The sequence below is a fragment of the Leptopilina boulardi genome, unplaced genomic scaffold (genome assembly GCF_019393585.1).
Source record: "Leptopilina boulardi isolate dan_hultmark-lab unplaced genomic scaffold, ZJU_Lbou_2.1 LbouV2_352, whole genome shotgun sequence".
Taxonomy (NCBI): domain Eukaryota; kingdom Metazoa; phylum Arthropoda; class Insecta; order Hymenoptera; family Figitidae; genus Leptopilina; species Leptopilina boulardi.
The window spans coordinates 1,383,583-1,404,813 of record NW_026137921.1 but is presented as its reverse complement, the minus strand read 5'-3'; the positions used below and the strand labels follow the sequence as shown (position 1 = coordinate 1,404,813).

At 24.7% G+C, this 21,231-nt stretch overlaps 1 protein-coding gene across 1 annotated transcript in view; it reads right to left on the bottom strand.

Annotated features, from left to right (window-relative positions):
• LOC127286295 (guanine nucleotide-binding protein G(s) subunit alpha) overlaps positions 1 to 21,231 on the bottom strand; it is a 60,992-nt gene that overhangs the window by 27,061 nt on the left and 12,700 nt on the right. Inside the window, exon 5 of the mRNA XM_051312675.1 lies at positions 11,906 to 12,003. Coding sequence (XP_051168632.1) covers positions 11,906 to 12,003 — 98 coding nt within the window. The remainder of the gene's footprint in view (positions 1 to 11,905; positions 12,004 to 21,231) is intronic.

Genomic DNA, 21,231 nt, shown 5'->3' with positions numbered 1-21,231 from the left:
CGCTGACAAAGGTTTCGGATTGATGTTTAATCAGTTTTTACCTGAATCTAAATTTCTACGTAATTTGTTTCATTCAAAATTTTAATTTCATTTCTTTTGAATCCTAAAATTTTATTTCGCATCAATTCGAAGATGATTTTTAATCCTTTTAAATATTATGAAATAATTTCAAAGTTAATAGGGATTGATTCAGAATGAAATTTCAGGTTTAAAATTTTACACCTAGGAAAAAATTTTTTTTGATTTAAAAAAATTATTTTCTTTGACTTATTTCCTTGATTTAAAGTTAATTTTTCTTTGATTCAAAGAAAAATTTATTTTAACTGAAACAAAACAAGTAAAAGATCCGAAACTTCCGTCAGAAATTCTTATTTAGCCTAATTTTTATTTGACAGATTTTTTTTTTCTTCATTCCATGAATTTCCCATAAAAATCGCATTAATTAAAATTTTTATTTTAAAATATTTTTATTAGAAATAATTATTTTTTAAAGAAATTTTGAATTTTAAAATTAAAATTTGACAGATTTTCTTTTTATACGAATTTTTCACATAACAAAATTTTGAGATAACTGAACTTTTGTTAGGGCAGAATTTTTATTTGACTCAGTCATTTTCTTTACATAACTTTTTATTAAGAAGAATTTTAATTTAACAGAATTCTCATTCACTCGAATTTTATGTGATTCGAATTTTTAAATGACAAAAATTCCAATTCACCAAAAATTTTAATTTGTACAAATTTTTGAATTGATAGAATTTTTATGATGCTGAATTTTCATTTGTCCGAAATTACAAATGACCGAAGAAACAATCGATTTCGTTACAATTTTTAAAATATTGACCAATTAGAAATTTTTATTTTAAAAATAGCGCCAAAATTTTTCTATCGATTATTTATTCGGCCATTTGTAATATCGGACAAATGAAAATTCAAAAAATTATAATCGCAATCACAATTTTACTTGTTATAATTTATATTATTATTATTATTATTTATTTTTATTATAACTTTGGCACTTCTAAATATTGTTTTTAAAGTAAAATTATAATTTAAATTATAAATAAAAATGCGACTATTGGTTTTTGTTTGTAAATACAGAAATTATTCTGTAAAAATAATTATATTTTATAAAAAATAAAAAAGGACAAAATATTGTGCTCTATCGAGAAGAATTATTCCCGCATATTTATTGAAATAAAAATAATTTTGAAAATAAACTTTTTCATATATCTGATGAAAGATTTATATTCTTCGCAGAGTTTGTATTATATTTTGGAGAAAAAATTTATCGAAGCGTGAAACAATATTTTCAATGTTGTCGGCGTCTTCTGAATTATGAATTATAGCGATTGCAGTCGCGCCAATCGTTCGTATATGTAGTTTTAAAGAGCTCCGGGAATATCAGTAGCAGTGTACGAAAATAAATCAGGTTTTGTTGGTGTAAGTTTATATACATTAATGCTTGATTGACTTCGAGTAGTTGCTTCTGCTACTCATATGTTAAAAGATTATAAACTAACAATAAGACTATAAGAAACCTATATTAATTAAAATACCAAAACTTTATAAATAACTTTATTATATGTATATGTATGCTATATATATATAAAGAACAATTAGAACAATAATAAACGTTTATAAACATACACAATGGAATTTAAACTACTGTTTCTTAATCGAAATGTTAATAATAGTCTTTGATTCAAATAAGCGGCTTTATGAACAATTAAATGCAATTTATAATACATATGAGTGTTTTTTTTTTTTTAATAAGAATTTGCTGATTCTTCGTTGTTTCAGAGGTTAAGTAACTAAGTAACAAAATAACTAGAAATATATTTAGTTTATTTATGTGCCAAAGTAGAACTTTTTTTTTATCACATTTCGAAGTAATTTCACCAATTTTTTTGAAACTTATTACTTGGACCTGTTTTTGTGCTTCCTGATTAGGAATCCGATGTCAGTTTTTCAAAATTCAATATGTGGCGGATCCAATGGAGCTAAAAAATTGAATCCCCCATATTGAATTTTGAAAAACTGACATCGAATTACGAAGCTGAAGTACGCAACGTTTATGATAAACGATTTTTAAAGAAATAATTTTTTAAAATGAAAAATTCTATAATTTTTTGCTTAAAAAATATTTTTTTTATAATTTCTTGATTAATGAAAACTACAAGAAATATTTTTTAGGCAAAAAATTATAGAATTTTTCATTTTAAAAAATTATTTCTTTAAAAATCGTTTGTATAAATGTTGCGTACTTCAGCTTCGTATCGAATTCCTAATCAAGGAGCACAAAAACCCCTGAGAAACAAGTTTCAAGAAAATCCAAACGATTCAAAAAAAAAAATTTTTTTACCGCCATTTTGAATTTTGAAAAACTGACTTCAAATTCGTAATCTGCAACGTTAAAAACAAGATATGATTAACAAATTAAAATATTTGAAAATTCATATTTGAAAAAAACATTTCTGAGATATATTGAAAAAGGATGCAATTTTGAGGTTAGAATTGTCATTTTAACGAATTTTATTAGATATATTATTATTTTTTAGACGAATTTTTATTTAATGCCATTCTTAAAACTTGTCAAAATTGCAAATGTCCGACAAACAATCGACAGAAATATATCGGCGCGAATTTTAAAATCAATTAATCAGAAATTATCAAAAAAAAAAATTCTAATTTATTAATTTTAATATTTAGGCCGAAATCTTTCTGTCGATTGTTTGTCGGCCATTTGCAGTTTTGACAAGTTTTAAAAATTCTAACAAATAAAAATTCAAAAAAATAAAAATTCATCCAAAAAATAATTATATATGTGATAAAATTCGTTGAAATGAAAATTTTTAATCTCAGAAATTTTTCCTACCTATCTGCAATGTCAATTTTCAATTGTTTTAATTTGTTAATTATAACTTGCACTTTTACTTTAAAGAAAATATAAGAAAATATGAAGTTTGTCCGAATTTTTATTTCGACAAATTCTTAAAAAGACGAATTTCCATTTGACCGAAATCACAAATAGCCAGACAGACACAATCGACAGAAAGATTTTGACGCGAATTTTAAAATTGACCAATCAGAAATTATCAAGAAAAGTGTGATTGATTATAATTTTAAAATTCTTACCGAAATATTTTTGTGTTGATTGTTTGTTGGATATTTGCAATTTCGGTCAAATGGAAATTCGGAATTTTAAAAATTCCATGAATTGGAAATTTTGGCATTTCAAAATTCGTTCGTTTAAAAAGAAATTCTGTCAAATGTTAATCCAAAAAATGAAAAATTCGTTTAAAAAATAATTATACATATCTAGTAAAAATTCTTTAAAATGAATGTTCAAACTATAAATTTTGACAGGAAATTGTGTTTTAACTTAAAATTAATAAAAAAAATATTAGACAATATTTTTCAATAAAATTTTCAATAATTTTTTTTCAATAAATTTTTAAAATGACACTACGTAATTTTTAAAGTACATATATAAATTTTTTTTTATTTTTTCTATTTCTATGAACATTTTGATGACAACAATTTGTCTGGTTCTGTCATAAAAGTAAATTTATATTCAAGTGAAAACAGTAAGTTTGTGACGTGCCTTCACGTAACTATAATGCGTTAAAGTACTAGGAGTGCATTACATAAATTGTGGGTGGTTATAAGGGCCTCCTATATATATATATATGAGAGAGAGAGAGTTTCTGCGGTAACCTGTATATCTCGTGTCAACAGTCCGAGTTATATCTCTCGTCTCTTCCTAAAAATACAACAGCTCTATTTATACAGTGTAACACCTCACATAGTGCCGAAGGAAAACACTAAAAAACTTCATCTAGAAAAAAAAATTTTGCTCATTCAACTGAATCGTTCGACTCACTGGATTTATTTGCCTCAAACAAAAAAAAAGCCAAGTTAGAGGTTGATACAACAAAAAAAAAAAAAAAAAAATTTTTTTTATTCGCCAACAATTGAGAAAAATTATTCTACAATTCAAAAATAATTTTATTTAAAATTGTAACAATGTTTACAATTATTATTTAATTAACAAAAAAAAACAAGATACTTTTTTCCTCTTTTTTTCATACATATTTTAGAAGAACATAAAACAAAATTAAGAAAATTTTTTTGTTGTACTTCATAGTATAGAAAACCTTTTCAATCTTATAATCATGACATACGAATTTTGACGGATTTTGTTAATTAATATATGTATTATTTTTATATGAAGGATGTCATTTGAAATATTCTCTTAAAAAAATCTACAAAAGAACTTGTCTCATTTATTGTTAAATAAATAAATAATCCATCACCAAAATTTACTTTTTTATAAATTGTTCTGTAGATTAATAATTAATTAGCCATATAAATTTTAGAGTTTTGATTGAGGAAGATTATTTAAAATTTTTTTTTTAGTTTGTCCCCGGATTTTTGAAAATTAAAAATAATTTTTTATTTCTTTTTATCTTCGGGAAGGTATTTATTTATTTTTTAGTTGCACGTTGCATTGTGTTGTTAGCAGCGCATGATAGAGTATTTACTGGCGCCAACAAAAACTGTTTACATATAGAATTTTATGTTGAAGTTTTGCCTTATTTTCTTGATTGTGCTGATATTAATTGATTGAGTATAAAAATACCATTCTGGTCAATTTATTGCTTAAATAAATTTAAAACTTAAAAATTTTAAAATTCATCCGTCAAATAACCCAGTTTTGAGGATTTTAAAAAAATATTAATTATCAGAAAGTGAAATTATAAAAATAAATTAAAACTTACTAAAAATAGACTATACTTGCAATGAACTTTTAGATTTACTTAGTACTTTTACAATTTTAACTTTTTTAATAAATATTTAAAAAATTTTAATTAAAAATTAGTACCTATAGGTATTTTATGTTCATTTTTCCCATTTTCAAACGTTTAGTAACTATTTTGGAAAATAATAAAATTATAAATTTTGTCAATTAATTATAAACTAAATTACAGTAGCAAATTCATATACTTAATTATTAATAATTAAAAAATAATAATAAAAATAATAGTCGTGAAAAGAATTTAAAAAAAAAAGAATTATTTGCATAAATAAACTTGGTTTTGCAAACAAATGTATAAATACTTTTCATTAAAGATTTTTTTCATTGAAATAAGCTATTTTAATCTTTTCATATACCTGACGAAAATCCCCTCTTAAATTACTAACAATAATCCCCTTGTTTTTGCCAAATTTAAAGTCATGTCTCATTTCCCTTGAAATTTAAGTTGACATAAATAAAACGCAAGACAACAATCTCTAACGAAATGAATGAAATTGTATATTAAAAACTTAAAGGCATCAAGTAGATACAAGCGATTTTGGTCAGACAGAAATCAACAGTCATCTATATATATATATATATATATATATATTATACTCACAATCAGTATAAAGAAAACAAAAATATTATATATCAATTTATTATTTTTAATTAATTTATAATAACTTTAAAATTTTGTATAAACAACCGTATTATTGTTGAAATTAAAAAAAATTAATGGTATTCTATTTTAAGGAAAATTAAATATTCTATATTGTATCATCTTGATCCGCATTATTGGGATCATTTTTTGATACTTAAAGTTATGTGATTGTTGTGATTTCATATGTAAATATTCTCCGCATGTTTTCTCGCTAAATATTTAATATAGATTGAGCTAAAATTTTGTGGAGAGCTCAAAAATAGTATAAAAAATCGTTATCATGTGCCATATTATCACAGAAAATTATAAGGTATTAAAAGAAGCTGCAACGCTTATTATTTTAATCCAATGTTGCTTATTTTAATACCAAAATGGATTAAAATAAGCAAAATTGGATTAAAATAATAAGCGTTGCAGCTTATTTTAATGCCTTTTAATTTTCTGTGATATTAATATTTTATCAAAAAATTTATTATTAATAAATTCCATATTTTCGGAAATGATCAAAATTGTACTGCCGATATATTATAAACTTTTACATGAGAGAAAAAAGGATAGAAATATCTTTTGTCCTTTTCTCTCTAATGTAAAAACTTAAGATTTACAATTAGAGATTTCATTCTGTCATTTCAATCACACAATTATTTTGTGATTAATTGTGGTCTCACTAATCATTTTTCTTTTGTTTCACACTTGAAAATCAAAATAATATTATTCTTGATAGTCAAAATATAATAAAATATAAAGAAATCAATTCATAAACTTTTCAGTTAATGCATATACTGTTCATAACAGTTGTACTTTGATACCAATTTTAGATATACCAAAAAATGATACCAATTTTAGTTACCAAAAAATGATTCCAATTTTTGTATTATTCAGGGTGTCCAGCGGTTCTTGAAAAAAGAATTCAAGGACTTTTCAAGGCCCAAAATAATTTTTTTCAAGGTGCACTTTTAACATAATAACTTTGAAAGTATTTTACTATTTATGACTCTCTAAATTTTAATTAGTAAAGTGTCATGTAACAATTCAAATTAGTCAAAATTGTACTAATTTTTAATTATTCTGTAATGAAACTTTGGTACAAAAAATAAAAACTACCAACGACATGTTACACATGACACTAACACCTGCATATCAACAACCGATTCCTATAAAAAATCGATTCTATGATTCAGAGAATCGAGAAGAATGTTTTTTATTCAAAAAGTTTATTATGTTTCGCGCTTTTTTTTAGTCATGGTTAGACCAAATGTATTTGAGACTAGAAAATTAAGCCATTATTTTAGAAAATATAAAAAATTCAAGGTTTTGCTATAAAATTCAAGTGCTTTTCAAGGTTTTCAAGGTGCAAAAAAAATTCAAGTACTTTTCAAGGTTTTCAAGGAATTCAAGGTCGCTGGACACCCTGATTATTTTTAAAAATGATCCAAATAATAAGGATCAAGTTGAATTCCGAATTTCTGCAGAAGAACTCTTAATTGTGGGTACAATTATACTCTAACACTGGTAAAAAGAAAGTACTAAAACAGTACCGATTTTAGATACAAAATAGAACCAAATGACAATTTAGTACCTGAAGTCGGTATTAAATTAATACCTTTCTTTTTATAGTGAAATTGACGGTATTTAAAATTATATGAAACTAATTTTTTTCCTTCCAATATAGATAATAATATTATGAAAAAAATGGAAATTTTTCATCACTATAATAACTTGAAATATAATATTGGAAAATTAATTTTCTGAATGAAAAATAGACATGACCTTTTAGATTGTGACAATTGGTACAAGGAAAATTGTGAATGGAGGGCACGCATGGTGCTTCTAAGTATAAAACAAGTGAGCATAATTAAAGTGTTTGACGTTTTGACAGTCGCGAACAGAAGTCACATGCGACGATTGTTGACTAAACGGATTAACCTTTGTTTACATCTGGCATTTACGCGCCTTTCTCAACTCGTATGCAACTGCCACAATAGATCTACAATTCACTCTACATATATTAGAATCTCAATATGAATCCATTATTATTTTACAATTTTTACAAAAACCTCTTCATCAAATTTTTTTTGAAAGAAAGTTCATTCAATTTTTAACAATATAATATTATATATATATACATTTTATTGAATTTATGTTAAATTTTTCTAGTTTTTATAAACTAAATATTAAATGTTGTTCTTTTTTTTGACAATTTCATTGAAATTAAAATACAAAATTGAAACGGTTTAAAAAATCTGGCTTTATGCCTACTAATCTTAAATTTTAATCCTTGGCTCAGGGCCCAGAGACTTAGGCCTGACCTTAAATTTCATATCTAACCTAACCTCAAATAGTAAATCTAACCTCAAAACTGGATGTTTATAACCTATTTTTATAAATTTTACGATAAACCTAACCTCCAGACTGACATAATCTATACGAAATAAACAAAATGTACGTTAATTTTGAAACTAAATAAAAAAAATTTACAAATTCTTTTTAAAAAAATTGATTTTCAATTTTATTTTTTTATTTATTTTCAAGGTCAAAACCTATATACAAATTTAAAGAATAAGAAAGTAAAAATTGTTTAAAACAATGTAGATAAAAGCTTTTTCAACAAATTTTAGTTCTTTACACTATATTTGCCAACATAAATTTTTAATATCAGTCAATGAATAGTTGTGTTAAAGACAAAGCAACAATAATTGAAACATTTGTCTATAGACTATCTTAACATTTACTATTCGCGTGTAGAAAAAATATTTTTCCAATTCTAAAACGGAGTACGAATAAATTATATATTAATAAATAAACTAATATAGTCAAATTATTACTAATTGTTAACTTTATATATATATTTTTTTGGTAATGTTAACTTTTTTAAAAAATTTTTTTATATCAAATTTAATAATAATAAATAAAATAAATAACTTAAACTAAATTATATTTATATTAATATTATGTGATGATTTGAGTTTTTTTTTATAATAAACTTTTTTTTTTACTTTCTTTAAAATATATATTCATTTTTCTTTTTGGAAATACTTTAAATTTCAAAAACCATTTTTTTTTATCAAGAAAATTTTATAAAAAATTAAAATCAACATTCTAAAAAAACTCTTGTTGATTTCTAAAGTATTGTTAACATTAAAAAGTTCGTGGTTATAACTCTTATAGAAGCGCTCTTGAATAAACGAATGGTTCTATTAAAGTGATTACCTCGTTAAAACATTGTCTCCATCACTACCAAATCGATCTTATATACGTGTGTTAATGTTAAAAAAGAATTTTTCATTATTTTTTTTCTCCAACTTTTTTTTTTTATTTTTAATATAAAAAGTAAATATAAATAAACTAGTGGAATGTTTGTCATTAAAAATAGAAAAAAAAATGGATCTCAAATTATACTTTTTTTTATCGTTGATCGATAATAATTATACTAATAAAAGAAGAAATATAAAATCGATTCTTTTCCAATAATAAAAATAAAAATAAAATAATAGGTGTTTTAATATATATAGAGAACAACACTATGACGCAAAAGTTTAATTAAAAAGAATGCAAAACTATGTATATAGTTAAAAAAAAATGTACATACACTTCCGTCCGAAGTAATGCGAACGCTTACACCGTGAGTCATTGAAAAACATACTCGCATAAAAATAGGGGTAACTCAGAAAGAAATAAACGTAGAGACTTTTTCTTTATAGTGTTAGAAAGCTTATTAAATTTCGAAAAAAGTGATGCCTATTAGAAAGAGATTGCTTAAATAGATTTCAATATAACATGTTACAAAGTTAAAAAAAATAATTGTAATTTTTGCCTCATTTTCTACCTTGACTTTAATCTCTTGCATGGACCAGGAAAATCGAGGGAAAAAATTGTTCTTTAACATAATTATTCCTTGGAATCTAAGCTTTCCATTGATTCCAAGAACAATAAAAAATGTTAAAGGGTTTTATTAGAAATTAATTTTACTTTTTCAAATTACCGTAAAATGAGGTAAAGTCGGCGTTTGGGGGTAAAGTCGGCCGGCGCTTTAAATCATTTTAAAGTTTAACTATTACTTTTTTCCAGAAGAAATCCGAGTTTTATTAAAAATGTAGTTAGAATTAATGTAAATTAATTAATGAAATACAATATTTAAGTGTTTAAAGCGCCGGCCGACTTTACCCGCAAACGCCGACTTTACCCCATTTTACGGTAATTATTTTTACAGTTAATAATCTAACATATAAATTTATTTTCAAATATTACATTATTTTATCTTAACATCACCAAAAAATTAAATTGTATATTTATGATAAATAATGAAATTACACTGGAACCTCCGACCATTGCAGTTGTTTACCAAAACTTGGTGGGCAGCGGCAAGAAAAGTCAGAGGGGGAAAAATTGCGTCAGTCAAGAAAAAGCAGTAACGCCACAATTACGTGTTCTTTTAGACCCAGTTTCTTTTTCCTTTTTTCTAATTTAAACAATCGATCGAAGTTATCGATATTATAAACAGCATTATTATAATTTAAATGTACGTAATTATATTTATATTTTTCTACTTTATAAAGAATTAAATTAATTTCAATTTTTATTCGAACATATATCCCATACATAAGTATATAATATGTACGGCCCTGAGTGTTTCAACTTTTTGACATAACCTTAACGTTAAGGGTAACCTCCATCCATTGCACATAAGACTCGCCCGCTGCAATGGTTGAAGGTTCCAGTGTAATAGTGCCCGAGAAAGCGCCCGATCGAAAGCTTTAGTTTCGGACCTGGCGCACGAACGAAAGAGCCAGCGAGACGAGAAAATCGAGCGATAGACGGGCGAATTTTTTTCCGTGCACGCTCTCACTTTTTTTTCAATTACAGTAAAACCCTTTAACATTTTTTATTGTTCTTGGAATCAATGGAAAGCTTAGATTCCAAGGAATAATTATGTTAAAGGACAATTTTTTCCCTCGATTTTCCTGGTCCATGCAAGAGATTAAAGTCAAGGTAGGAAATGAGGCAAAAATTACAATTATTTTTTTTTAACTTTGTAACATGTTATATTGAAATCTATTTAAGCAATCTCTTTCTAATAGGCATCACTTTTTTCGAAATTTAATAAGCTTTCCAACACTATAAGGAAAAAATCTCTACGTTTATTTCTTTCTGAGTTACCCCTATTTTTATGCGAGTATGTTTTTCAATGACTCGCGGTGTAAGCGTTCGCACAATTTCAGACGGTAGTGTAACTTAAATACCAACATGGTAAAAAAATATAACATTCAGAAAGCATAAAAACAAGATTTTTATTTTATAAAATTTCTCTTTACCAAATTTTTTATTTAAATAATTGTAATTTAAACTTATATTAATTTAACCGAATATTAATTTAGCAGGATTTAAATTTAAAAGAATTTTAAGTAATTGGAACTTTTAAATACCAGTTACTTGACTTTATATTATATAAATATATTTATTCGTATTCAATAATTATTATTTGAGTAGATTAAAGGGACGCATGATTATGTTCTAAAAATTATTAGTTAGAATTTTCATTTGTCATAATTATTTTTTAGCCGAATTTTTATTTGTTCGAATTAGTATTTTGCAGAATTTTCATCAAAACGATTTTCTATACTACAGAATTTTTACTTAACCGAAAAATCATTTAACAGAATTTCTAATTGATAGAATTTTCATTTGTCAAAATTTTTATTTACTCGAATTTTCATTTAACATAATAGGCATTTTAATGAATTTTTATTGGGTAGAATTTCATTGCAAAGAATTTTCTTTCAGATGAATTTTCATTTGTTCGAATTATTAATTGATATATAATTTCCATAGAACCGATTTTTCATACTATTTTAACTAATGATTTATAGAACATACTCATGTGTCTCTAAAGTTTTTGGGGTATGATTAATATTTTTCTACACAAATAATTTTCAAAAAAAAATAATCAAAAAAGAAAACACTGAAAAATAATTTATTTGATTCAAATAACCGGTTATTTCGCTATTATCATATAAATATATTTATTTGTATTCAATAATTATTATTTGTGTAAATTAAATTTTATTTGTTTTAAATTCAAAAATTAGTTCTTCAAATAGAGTTTATTTAATTCGAATAAAAATTATTTCATTAAATTCAAATATTTATTTGATAATAGTCAAGTATCCGATTATTTGAATTAAATAAATTTTTTTTTCAGTGTATACAATCTCGAAATAAACAAATATAATTAAAATCTGATGAAATGTAAGATTACGTTTACCAAGATTGAAAAAAAAACATAAAAATATGGAATAATTACACATGTTTCTTTATAATCATATTAATATATAGTTATATTAATATGTAAGTTAAAGTAAGTAAGTTAAAAATATCATAAAAAATGTATAAACAAATTATTCTCAAAGTAAAATTGAAAGAAAATATATTGTGTGACTTACTATTTGGCGCAGTCAATGAGCTGATACTCGTTACTCCTCTCGAAGCTTTGTTGAACACCTTTGTCCCTCCAAAGATTTTCAACGATTTCATAAAACTCCTAAAAAAAAATTAAAGATACAATTACAATAAAATTAATGAACTATTTAAAATATACATAAAAATTATTTTAAAAATACAAATGAGAAATAAAAAAAAATTTCCTTTTTAGATCCTTGATCTAAAAGTTTGTACAGAGTTATCTGTCGACTTATCTTCATATTATAAAGTATCTAAAATTAGGATAATGTTTTAAAAATCGTTCAAGATTCTAAGGTCAAGTCAATATTAGTTTCTGATAAGATAAGACAAAAACCGGTAAGAAGTTATAACAATACAAGAAAATTACGCGCGCAAGAGAGGAGGAAAAATGTGGTTTAACCAGTAAAATGATGATATACAGGAAATATTGCACAAGTCCCACTATATATAAATCGATTATTTACCTGTAATTTAAAATAATTACGTTTATATTTATGTAAACAAAGAAAAAGATTCCGTTTGTAATGTTTTTGTTTTAAATAAACAGAAATTATTTATCATTTATGTTTGTAGGTTTATATACAAAAAAAAATTACACGTGTAAAAATTGTATAGGAAAAATTTCTAAAATTTTAATATTAAAAAAATTAAAATTTTAAAATTAAACTTGATAATTAAACTTGATAATTAAAGAAATATTAAATAAAAGATCACATAAAATTTCACGTCAAATAAGCCCCAAAATTAATTGATTAGGATTTTCATTAAGAATTCTCCAGGGGGTGGTGCGGAGTAAGGGGATAGTTTCTATTCTTCCCGTGTGAAGGCTCACAAGTTTGCAACCTTAGAAAAAATAAATTTTTATATGATAAGTAAGGTTCTTGTTCTTATTGATAGGAGAATTGTTTAGAAAAAGGTGTATTAATTAATAATAAGCTTTCCTCGTTACTAAAATATTATAAATTCTATTTAATTAAATTTTTTAAAAAGTGCTTGAAATCATGGCAACGTCGCATTCTCGTCGCATAGTTTATTTAAGGTTAGTAAGACTGGTCTTTGTATGTATATATGTATGTAACACAGATTGGCCCTACACCTGATCTGACAATTAACCTCAAATTTTTTGTTATATGTTATTATTTAATTGTTGAACTTCCATAAAACACTTAAAATTAAAATGAAAATAATATTATTTACTTATAAGAAATTTGTAATATAAGTTGTTCACCTCAAAATTTGAAAATAAAATGGAATTTTATTTAACCTTATAAAATACACAGTAAACTTGATTGTATCTTTTTCTATTGCAACGTTTTGATGCACATAAGTTATATCAAAAAGAGATCGTTTTGTGTATCATTTTTAGAAATGATACACGAAACGGTCTCATTTTTTGATGCAAAAAATTTAATCAATTTATATCAATCATGGCCGAATTGAATCGACTCAAAATTAAAGGAATTTTTTTCAGATATTTTGGTAATAGTACAATTGCGGAGACCATTTCACTATTTAATTTGAAAATGAAAATAACAGAAAATCAAAGACAATGTGCAATTCGATAATTAAAAAGTGACAGCTTATAAACATAACCTAAAATGCATGAGAAAAAATTTGTCGATAAAATCAATATGTGACCTGGACAGTTAAAAGGGACCTTTTGTCCGAAAAAATCGATTTTTTATTGATTGGTGTTTCTGATAGAGAAAACTTTTTTCTATCAGAATCACCAATCAATAAAAAATTAATTTTTTCTGACAAAAGGTCCCTTTTAACTGTCCAGGTCACATATAGCCGAGCTTTTTAGAAGGTAGATGGCAGCACTCATCTATTTTCTTTCTTTAAATTTTTTCTGAATCGTTTTTATAAAAAGCAAAACTGCCATCTACCTTCTAAAAAGCTCGGCTATATTGATTTTATCGACAAATTTTTTCTCATGCATTTTAGGTTATGTTTATAAGCTGTCACTTTTTAATTATCGAATTGCACATTGTCTTTGATTTTCTGTTATTTTCATTTTCAAATTAAATAGTGAAATGGTCTCCGCAATTGTACTATTACCAAAATATCTGAAAAAAATTCGTTTAATTTTGAGTCGATTCAATTCGGCCATGATTGATATAAATTGATTAAATTTTTTGCATCAAAAAATGAGACCGTTTCGTGTATCATTTCTAAAAATGATACACAAAACGATCTCTTTTTGATATAACTTATGTGCATCAAAACGTTGCAAAGATTTGATGCAATTTTTGGTCTCAATTTGATACTTTTAGGAAAACTGTGAAGCATATAAATAGTTTATTTATTATACTTTATTTCAATTTGCATGATAATTAGTAAACAAATATCCAATTAAATAAAACTGTGATTGTAGTAGTTTGAACTATATTTTATTTTAACAAAAATATTTAATTATAATTTGAGGTTATGTACGTGTATTTTTATCACTCTTTTTGTTTTCCAATTGGCGATTCAAACAGCTACACTAGCGCCACAGTTGAACTAATTTAGGCGTGACTCGCTCTGTAGCACTCCATGTGTTTTAAATTATTTTTTTTTATTTAACGCTTAAAAATAATTTTACAAACGCAATAAAAATATCAGAATAATTAAATAATTTGAAATAAACTGTCAAAACAGAGACTGCTTTAGAGCGAGTCACGCCTAAATTAGTTCAACTGTGGCGCTAGTGTAGCTGTTTGAATCGCCAATAATTAATCAGAATTAAATTTATATAAACTTTCAAATTAAACATAACATATACAATATTTATTGCAGTTTAATCCATTATTTTCTAAAAATAATATAAAAAAATATCTGAATATAGATATCAATTTGTCGACTTGTATACTTGCATTTGAAATTCGCGGCGAGTTGCTGCGCAAACGTGCCAAACACGTGTTGCGACGTTGCCACGTTTTCATGTCTGCTACACTTACTATTATTATTATGACAAAAAATTAAACTTTATTATTTATTTATACTCAAAAACTATGTGGTAAACTTTCTTTTATATTGTGCAGTTAATAAATTTATCATATTTCCTTCCTGTATACCAACTTTTAGATTATTGTGTCATTTCCATCACACTTTTTTCTTATGGTTTATACACGTTCCCATAAGAGCCCATGTTAAATTGGTCATATATATTTTTTTTTTTTTCTAAAAAACTACGTTGTAAAAAATTCTGAAAAAAAATCATAACTTCCTAAATCAATCTAATAAACAAACTGTCAAAATTTGATAAGTCTGTGTCATTTCCTTATATTGCCAGGGAGAATCCTTAAATACAATTTTCTTTTGGCCGAATTTTCATTTGCGAGAAATTTTATAGTTTCTCTCGAGGGGGAATTTACTCAGGTAGTCAAGTGTACACTCTTCCTGTAATACTTGTGTAATAACGTGTAATAAATACCGTGTAATAATGCGTTATTACGGTGCTGTAATAACGTAAAAAACTCTGTAATATCTCCGTAATAATGTGTAATACTCTGTAATAACGTGTAATACTTAATAATAAGGGTAATATGAGGTGTAATACCGGTAGTCAAGTGTACACGTTTTTAACTAGTAAATTCCCCCTCGGTTTCTCTCTATTTTTTAAATTTTTATTTAATAGAATTTTTGTATTTATTTTAATTTTAAATAATTCTAATTTAACCAAATTTTCATTTAACCGAAAATTTTTACTGAATCCAATTTTGTCTTTTAAAATACCAAAATTTTCATTTCAACGAATTTTTATTTATCCAAATTTTGATTTCCACGAATTTTACAACTACTCTAATAAAACAATTGACCAATCACAATTGAGGGTCTCGATTAAAGAATCGGTTATAACTTTTTCAAAATTAAAATTGTTGGCCCCTGAACAAAAATTTTCAATTTTAATTTTCTGCAAGTATTTATTTTTATAAAGAATATGTGAAAATACATGACAGAAAAATGAGATTCAACTTTTTATTAATTCGAATTTACGGGCCATTGATTTTTGTTTAAAAAAAAATATATAACCAGTTCTTTGATCGGGCGACCCTCAATTTTTTTTTTTGATAATTTCCGATGATGAGTTAATTTTAAAATTCGCACTGAAATATTTTGAACAAATATTTATTTGGATATATAAAGTGTATTTTCGTAACTTCGTACAATAAAGGACGATTTTACGTTTCCCTACGGAGGGACCAATAACGCCATTTTTATGATTGCGTTATGAAAAATAATAAATTTTTTTTTACGTTAAGAATCATCTTATTGAATATTGAATATAAAATTATCAGTGGAACATTCAAATTGTAACACTTTGCAGGGAATACTAGTATAGTTTTTTTTCGATACACAGCAAGGAACTAAAATAGAGAAAAGCAGGGTGAAGCAGTTATCAAAAATATAAAGATATGTCATATTTCGGACGTTCTATTGGATTTACAGTGAAAATTTACATGCGCCCAATTCTAAACTAACCTTTAAATTTAAATCGCAAAAATATAATATTTTAATCCAAACAAATAATATTTTTGATACAAGTATATTTATAGTATGTAAAAAGGAAAAATATAATAATATTATGAAAAATGCAAATGGAATTTGAGTAATGTTCCAGGGTTGTGCTAAATAGCGTGGATTTAAAGTGATCAATTTGAATTCGTGGATGAATGAATTAATTGATGCAATTAAAACAGGAACTGTGGTCTGATAGAGCAGGTCAATGAATATCGATTGGCAGGTCTTTCCAATTTGAGACCTTGTCAACAAAATACTCTATACATCAAAACCGAAACATGAATAATTTTATTGAAAATCAATATCAAAGTTACATAAATATTAAAAATTGTGAATTATTAAAAATAAGATGCAACACTTATTTTAATCCAATTTGACATTACAATAAAAGTGTTACATTTTGTTTAAATATCTCCCAATTTTCTGAGATACTATTAAGTGCTTTTGCACTAAAGGGCATTTTCTTAATTTTTTTTTCTTCTTTAAACCCGTACATTGTAATTAAATAAAATAAATAAAATAATAAATTATGAACTAGCAAAAATTTATTCTCAAAATTGAATTCTTGTAGGCTTTTTTTTGACAATTTATTTCGCAGCATGTGTTTTTTCTCCTCTAATTTCTCTCATTATGTCAACAAGTTTTCCGGTTTAGTCATTTTTTTTTTTTTTTTTTTTTTATTAATCAACCTACACCGCAATTAAGATCGACGAATCGGGTGGATCTCTCGTAGCTAAGCAGCGGAAGTCTTTGAAACGTTACTACTGTTTGTGTGGGAGAGAAACATTGCTTCTAACGATGGTTATTAATAAATTCTTTGCTGGTCAATGCTATCTCGATGTGCCATTTGTGATCAATATACCTATATATACTGATGTAAATGACTCAAGAATCAGATAAAATTTTCCACAATTTTTAATTTATTATTAATAATATTTTTTTTGAATTTTTTTCATTTTTTTTCATTATTTCCAATTTCTCCTAATTTCCATATTGTCTTTATATAAATTTTTCTATATAATAAATAAATAGATTTTTATTTTTTTTGTATATTATTTATAAAGCTTTATGCATATAATTGTTTCTTTGCGATATAATAAGAAAAGAAATAAAAATTAATTTTGAAAAAAAAATCAATTCGATTAATTGAATTTTTTTTGATTGAAATGAGAATTTTGTACACAGATTGGAATTGTACTTTTGCGGTGGTATCATGCTCGATATGGGGACATTAACAAAATTTCGTCAACCAACCGCTAATTACTGAGTAAACGTGTCGTTATAGGCGTCACCGTGGATTAAGCGCCGCTTCCAGCGAAATGAGAACACGTTTGACAATCTATTTTCAGGTCGTAAAGTCTACGATACTAAAATACAAATTGCACGTACATTTTCAAATTCTCCAAAATACATATATATATATATATATATATTTTCTTCCTAAAGGCCAAAGAACTCTAAATTCGAGCACATGGGCTCAGTAATATAGGATTTGTTACCCTCAACTAATAGTATTGGAATGCTAAAAATATATAATATGTCACAATGTAGAAATCTCAAATTCTATTTTTATTATATATCATTCTATTTCTTTAATGAAATAATTTCAACATTTGACATATATATATATATATATATTCCGGAAATGGATAAAAAAACTTCCTCTTGCAAATTTATTCGATCCAATTTGTAAAATTTCTAATTTAGAAATAATAGAAATTCATGCAAAAATGGAAATTTTTTTAAGACCGAAATTCAATTTATCCTTATTTTCTATATTACAGAATTTTTATATAACCCAATATTTATACATCGCAGAATTTCAATTTGTCAGAAATTTTATTTGTTCGAATTAACATCAGTCAGAAGCTTTTGGTCGCGAATTTTAATATTAAACAATCAAAATTTTCCGATTTCTGACTGAGGTTAATTTGAATAAATAAAAATTCAATCAAATAGAAATTTTTCAAGTGAAATTTCGGTTATATAAAAATTCTGTAATACAGAAAATCAGATTAATGGGAAATTCGGTCAAAAAATATTTCGTGTACAAATAAAAAATCTACCTACTAATAGAAAATTCTGTCTAATGACATTCTAACAAATTAATTTTGAGGCATTATTCATGTGTCTCTTTGTCAGGTTACATTGTAAACCTATAGTATTAAATAATTGTTCACTTCAATATTATTAAATAAATATTAACATGAATTAAGTATAATTTTTATTTGAACCAAATAAACTGTATATTTGAAACAATAATTTCTGTATTTGAAAAAAAAATACAATTTAATTGGTATGCATGATTATGTTCTAAAAATCATTAATTAGAATTTTCATTTTATGGAATTTCATTTGTCATAATTATTTTTAAGTCGAATTTTTATTTGTTCGAATCATCATTTTATATAATTTCCATATAACCGATTTTTCATACTACAGAATTTTTACTTAACCGAAAAATCATTTAACAGAATTTCTAATTGATAGAATTTTCATTAGAAATTGCAAATGGCCGAAACAACAATCGATTCGGCGCGATTTTTAAAATTAACCAATCACAATTTTATGAATAAGTTTTAATTGATTTTTTTTTAAAAATGCCCTAAAATCTTTTTGTCGATTGTTTGTTCGGCCATTTGCAATTTTGGACAAATGAAAATTCTATCAATTAGAAATTCTGTTAAGTAAAAATTCTGTAGTATGAAAAATCGTTTCTATGGAAATTATATCAAATAATAATTCGAAAAAATGAAAATTCATCTAAAAAAATAGTCTATGCAATGAAATTCTAGACAATAAAAATTCTTTAAAATGCCTACTATATGTTAAATGAAAATTCGAGTAAATAAAAATTCTGCCAAATAAAAATTCGAACAAATAAAAAATCTGTAAAGTGAATTTTCGGTTATATTATAAAAATTCTGTAATATAGAAAATCGTTTTGATGAAAATTCTGTAAAATACTAATTCGAACAAACAAACATTCGTCTCAAAAATAATTATATGACAAATGAAATTCCATAAAATAAAAATTCTAACTAATGATTTTTAGAACATAATCATACGTCCCATTTAATTGACCCGAATAATAATTATTCGATACAAATAAATATTTATTAGATAATAGTCAAGTAACCTATTTATTTAATTGAAATAAATTTTTTTTTGATTGTAACAAAGACAAAAAGTGTAAAATTGGAAAATCTCGTCATCCGCATGGCTAACAATAAATATTTAACTTTTAATTATTTTTAAAGTGTTTGAAAATAAAATTGCTGAGTCTTTTACTAAAATATTCGGCTATATATATGAGTATAATAATTAAAACCAATTTATTCCTACAATATGTAATGTGTGAATATACGTAAGTAAGCAATAATAATGATTTGACACTTAAATTATAGTAATAATTATTAATGGATTCGCATTAAATTCTGAATTGAACTACTTATATTGAGATTTGTGTATGAATTTGAATTAAATTCCATGCAGAGTTGTAACACGAATTAACAAGAGATGTCTGGTTGCCTGATGAGTTTAACAACCAGTACGTGATTTCCGCGACATCAGTAAGTGGTTGAAATCTCAATTAGAAATCCCATTCAATTGAATTGGTAGCGCGGTAATTGCTGATCGATGGTGTTTCTCTGCAGTAATAAAGGGCAAGTTTATATATATATATATATATATATATATATATATATACAATATATCTTATTAGAAAAATATTGTAGTTTTGCTTTATTGTTGTTGTTTAAAGTAAAAAGAATAAATAACGTCTAAAAAGTTAGCAACGCCACTTCGTTTTTCAAAAAAATTATTTTTGTGCCAATTTCTGCTGCAAAATTATTTTTGAAAAATTAATAATGAGGACTTTGATTTAAAAAAAATATATATATTTCGAAGCTGAAAAATACAACTTTTATGTAACTGAAAAAAAACAAATCTTCAAGACCGGAACAAAAAGAAACTCTTACAACATTTTTTTAAAATCTGTAATAATAAATTATTCAAATAACTTCAAATTTTAATAAAATGTTTAAATGTTCCAATAATTATAAATTTAAATTAAGGTGTGGCAATCTTTTTGGAACTTACAATTAGTAAGGAATAAAACACATCCTTTGACGTTTCGAGATCGGTACAGATCTCCTCATCAGAATTTATTAATCTGAAAATTGTGTACAATATATTTTATTCCTTTCTAAGTTCCAAAAAGATTGCCACACCTTACAATTTAAATTCAAATTTTAAATCCAAAAAACGATTTTATTAACTCTGAAATATTATTGTTAATGCTCGAAATCAAACTGCAATCATGTCAAATAATCTTGACACAATATTATACTCTACATATATATGTAAACGCAAATTCAATACTAACGATGTATATACCTATATACCGAAAAAAAAATATATATACAAGACTTCTAAATATGCAAGAATAAATATGAATGGATATAAAATAAATTCAAAATTTTCATTTTCATTCAATTGCTCAATTTTTAATTAATTTAATTTTTAATTTTCATTAAATTATTATATTTTTATAAATTTTATATAAAATCGTAAAAAATCTTATTCAAAACAATAAAACGCACAAGACCAATTCTTAAAAATAATTTAAGAAACAATAACCTAATGCATAATCAATTTTAAGAACTCATCACAAAAAATAATTACATTTCTGCGATTTCAGTAATTTTTTACCACTTTATAAAAAATTAACGAAAAAATGCGTTTTTCCCATGGGAAATTAATGGTTATTTCGAGGCGTATGATTACCACATAAAAATCA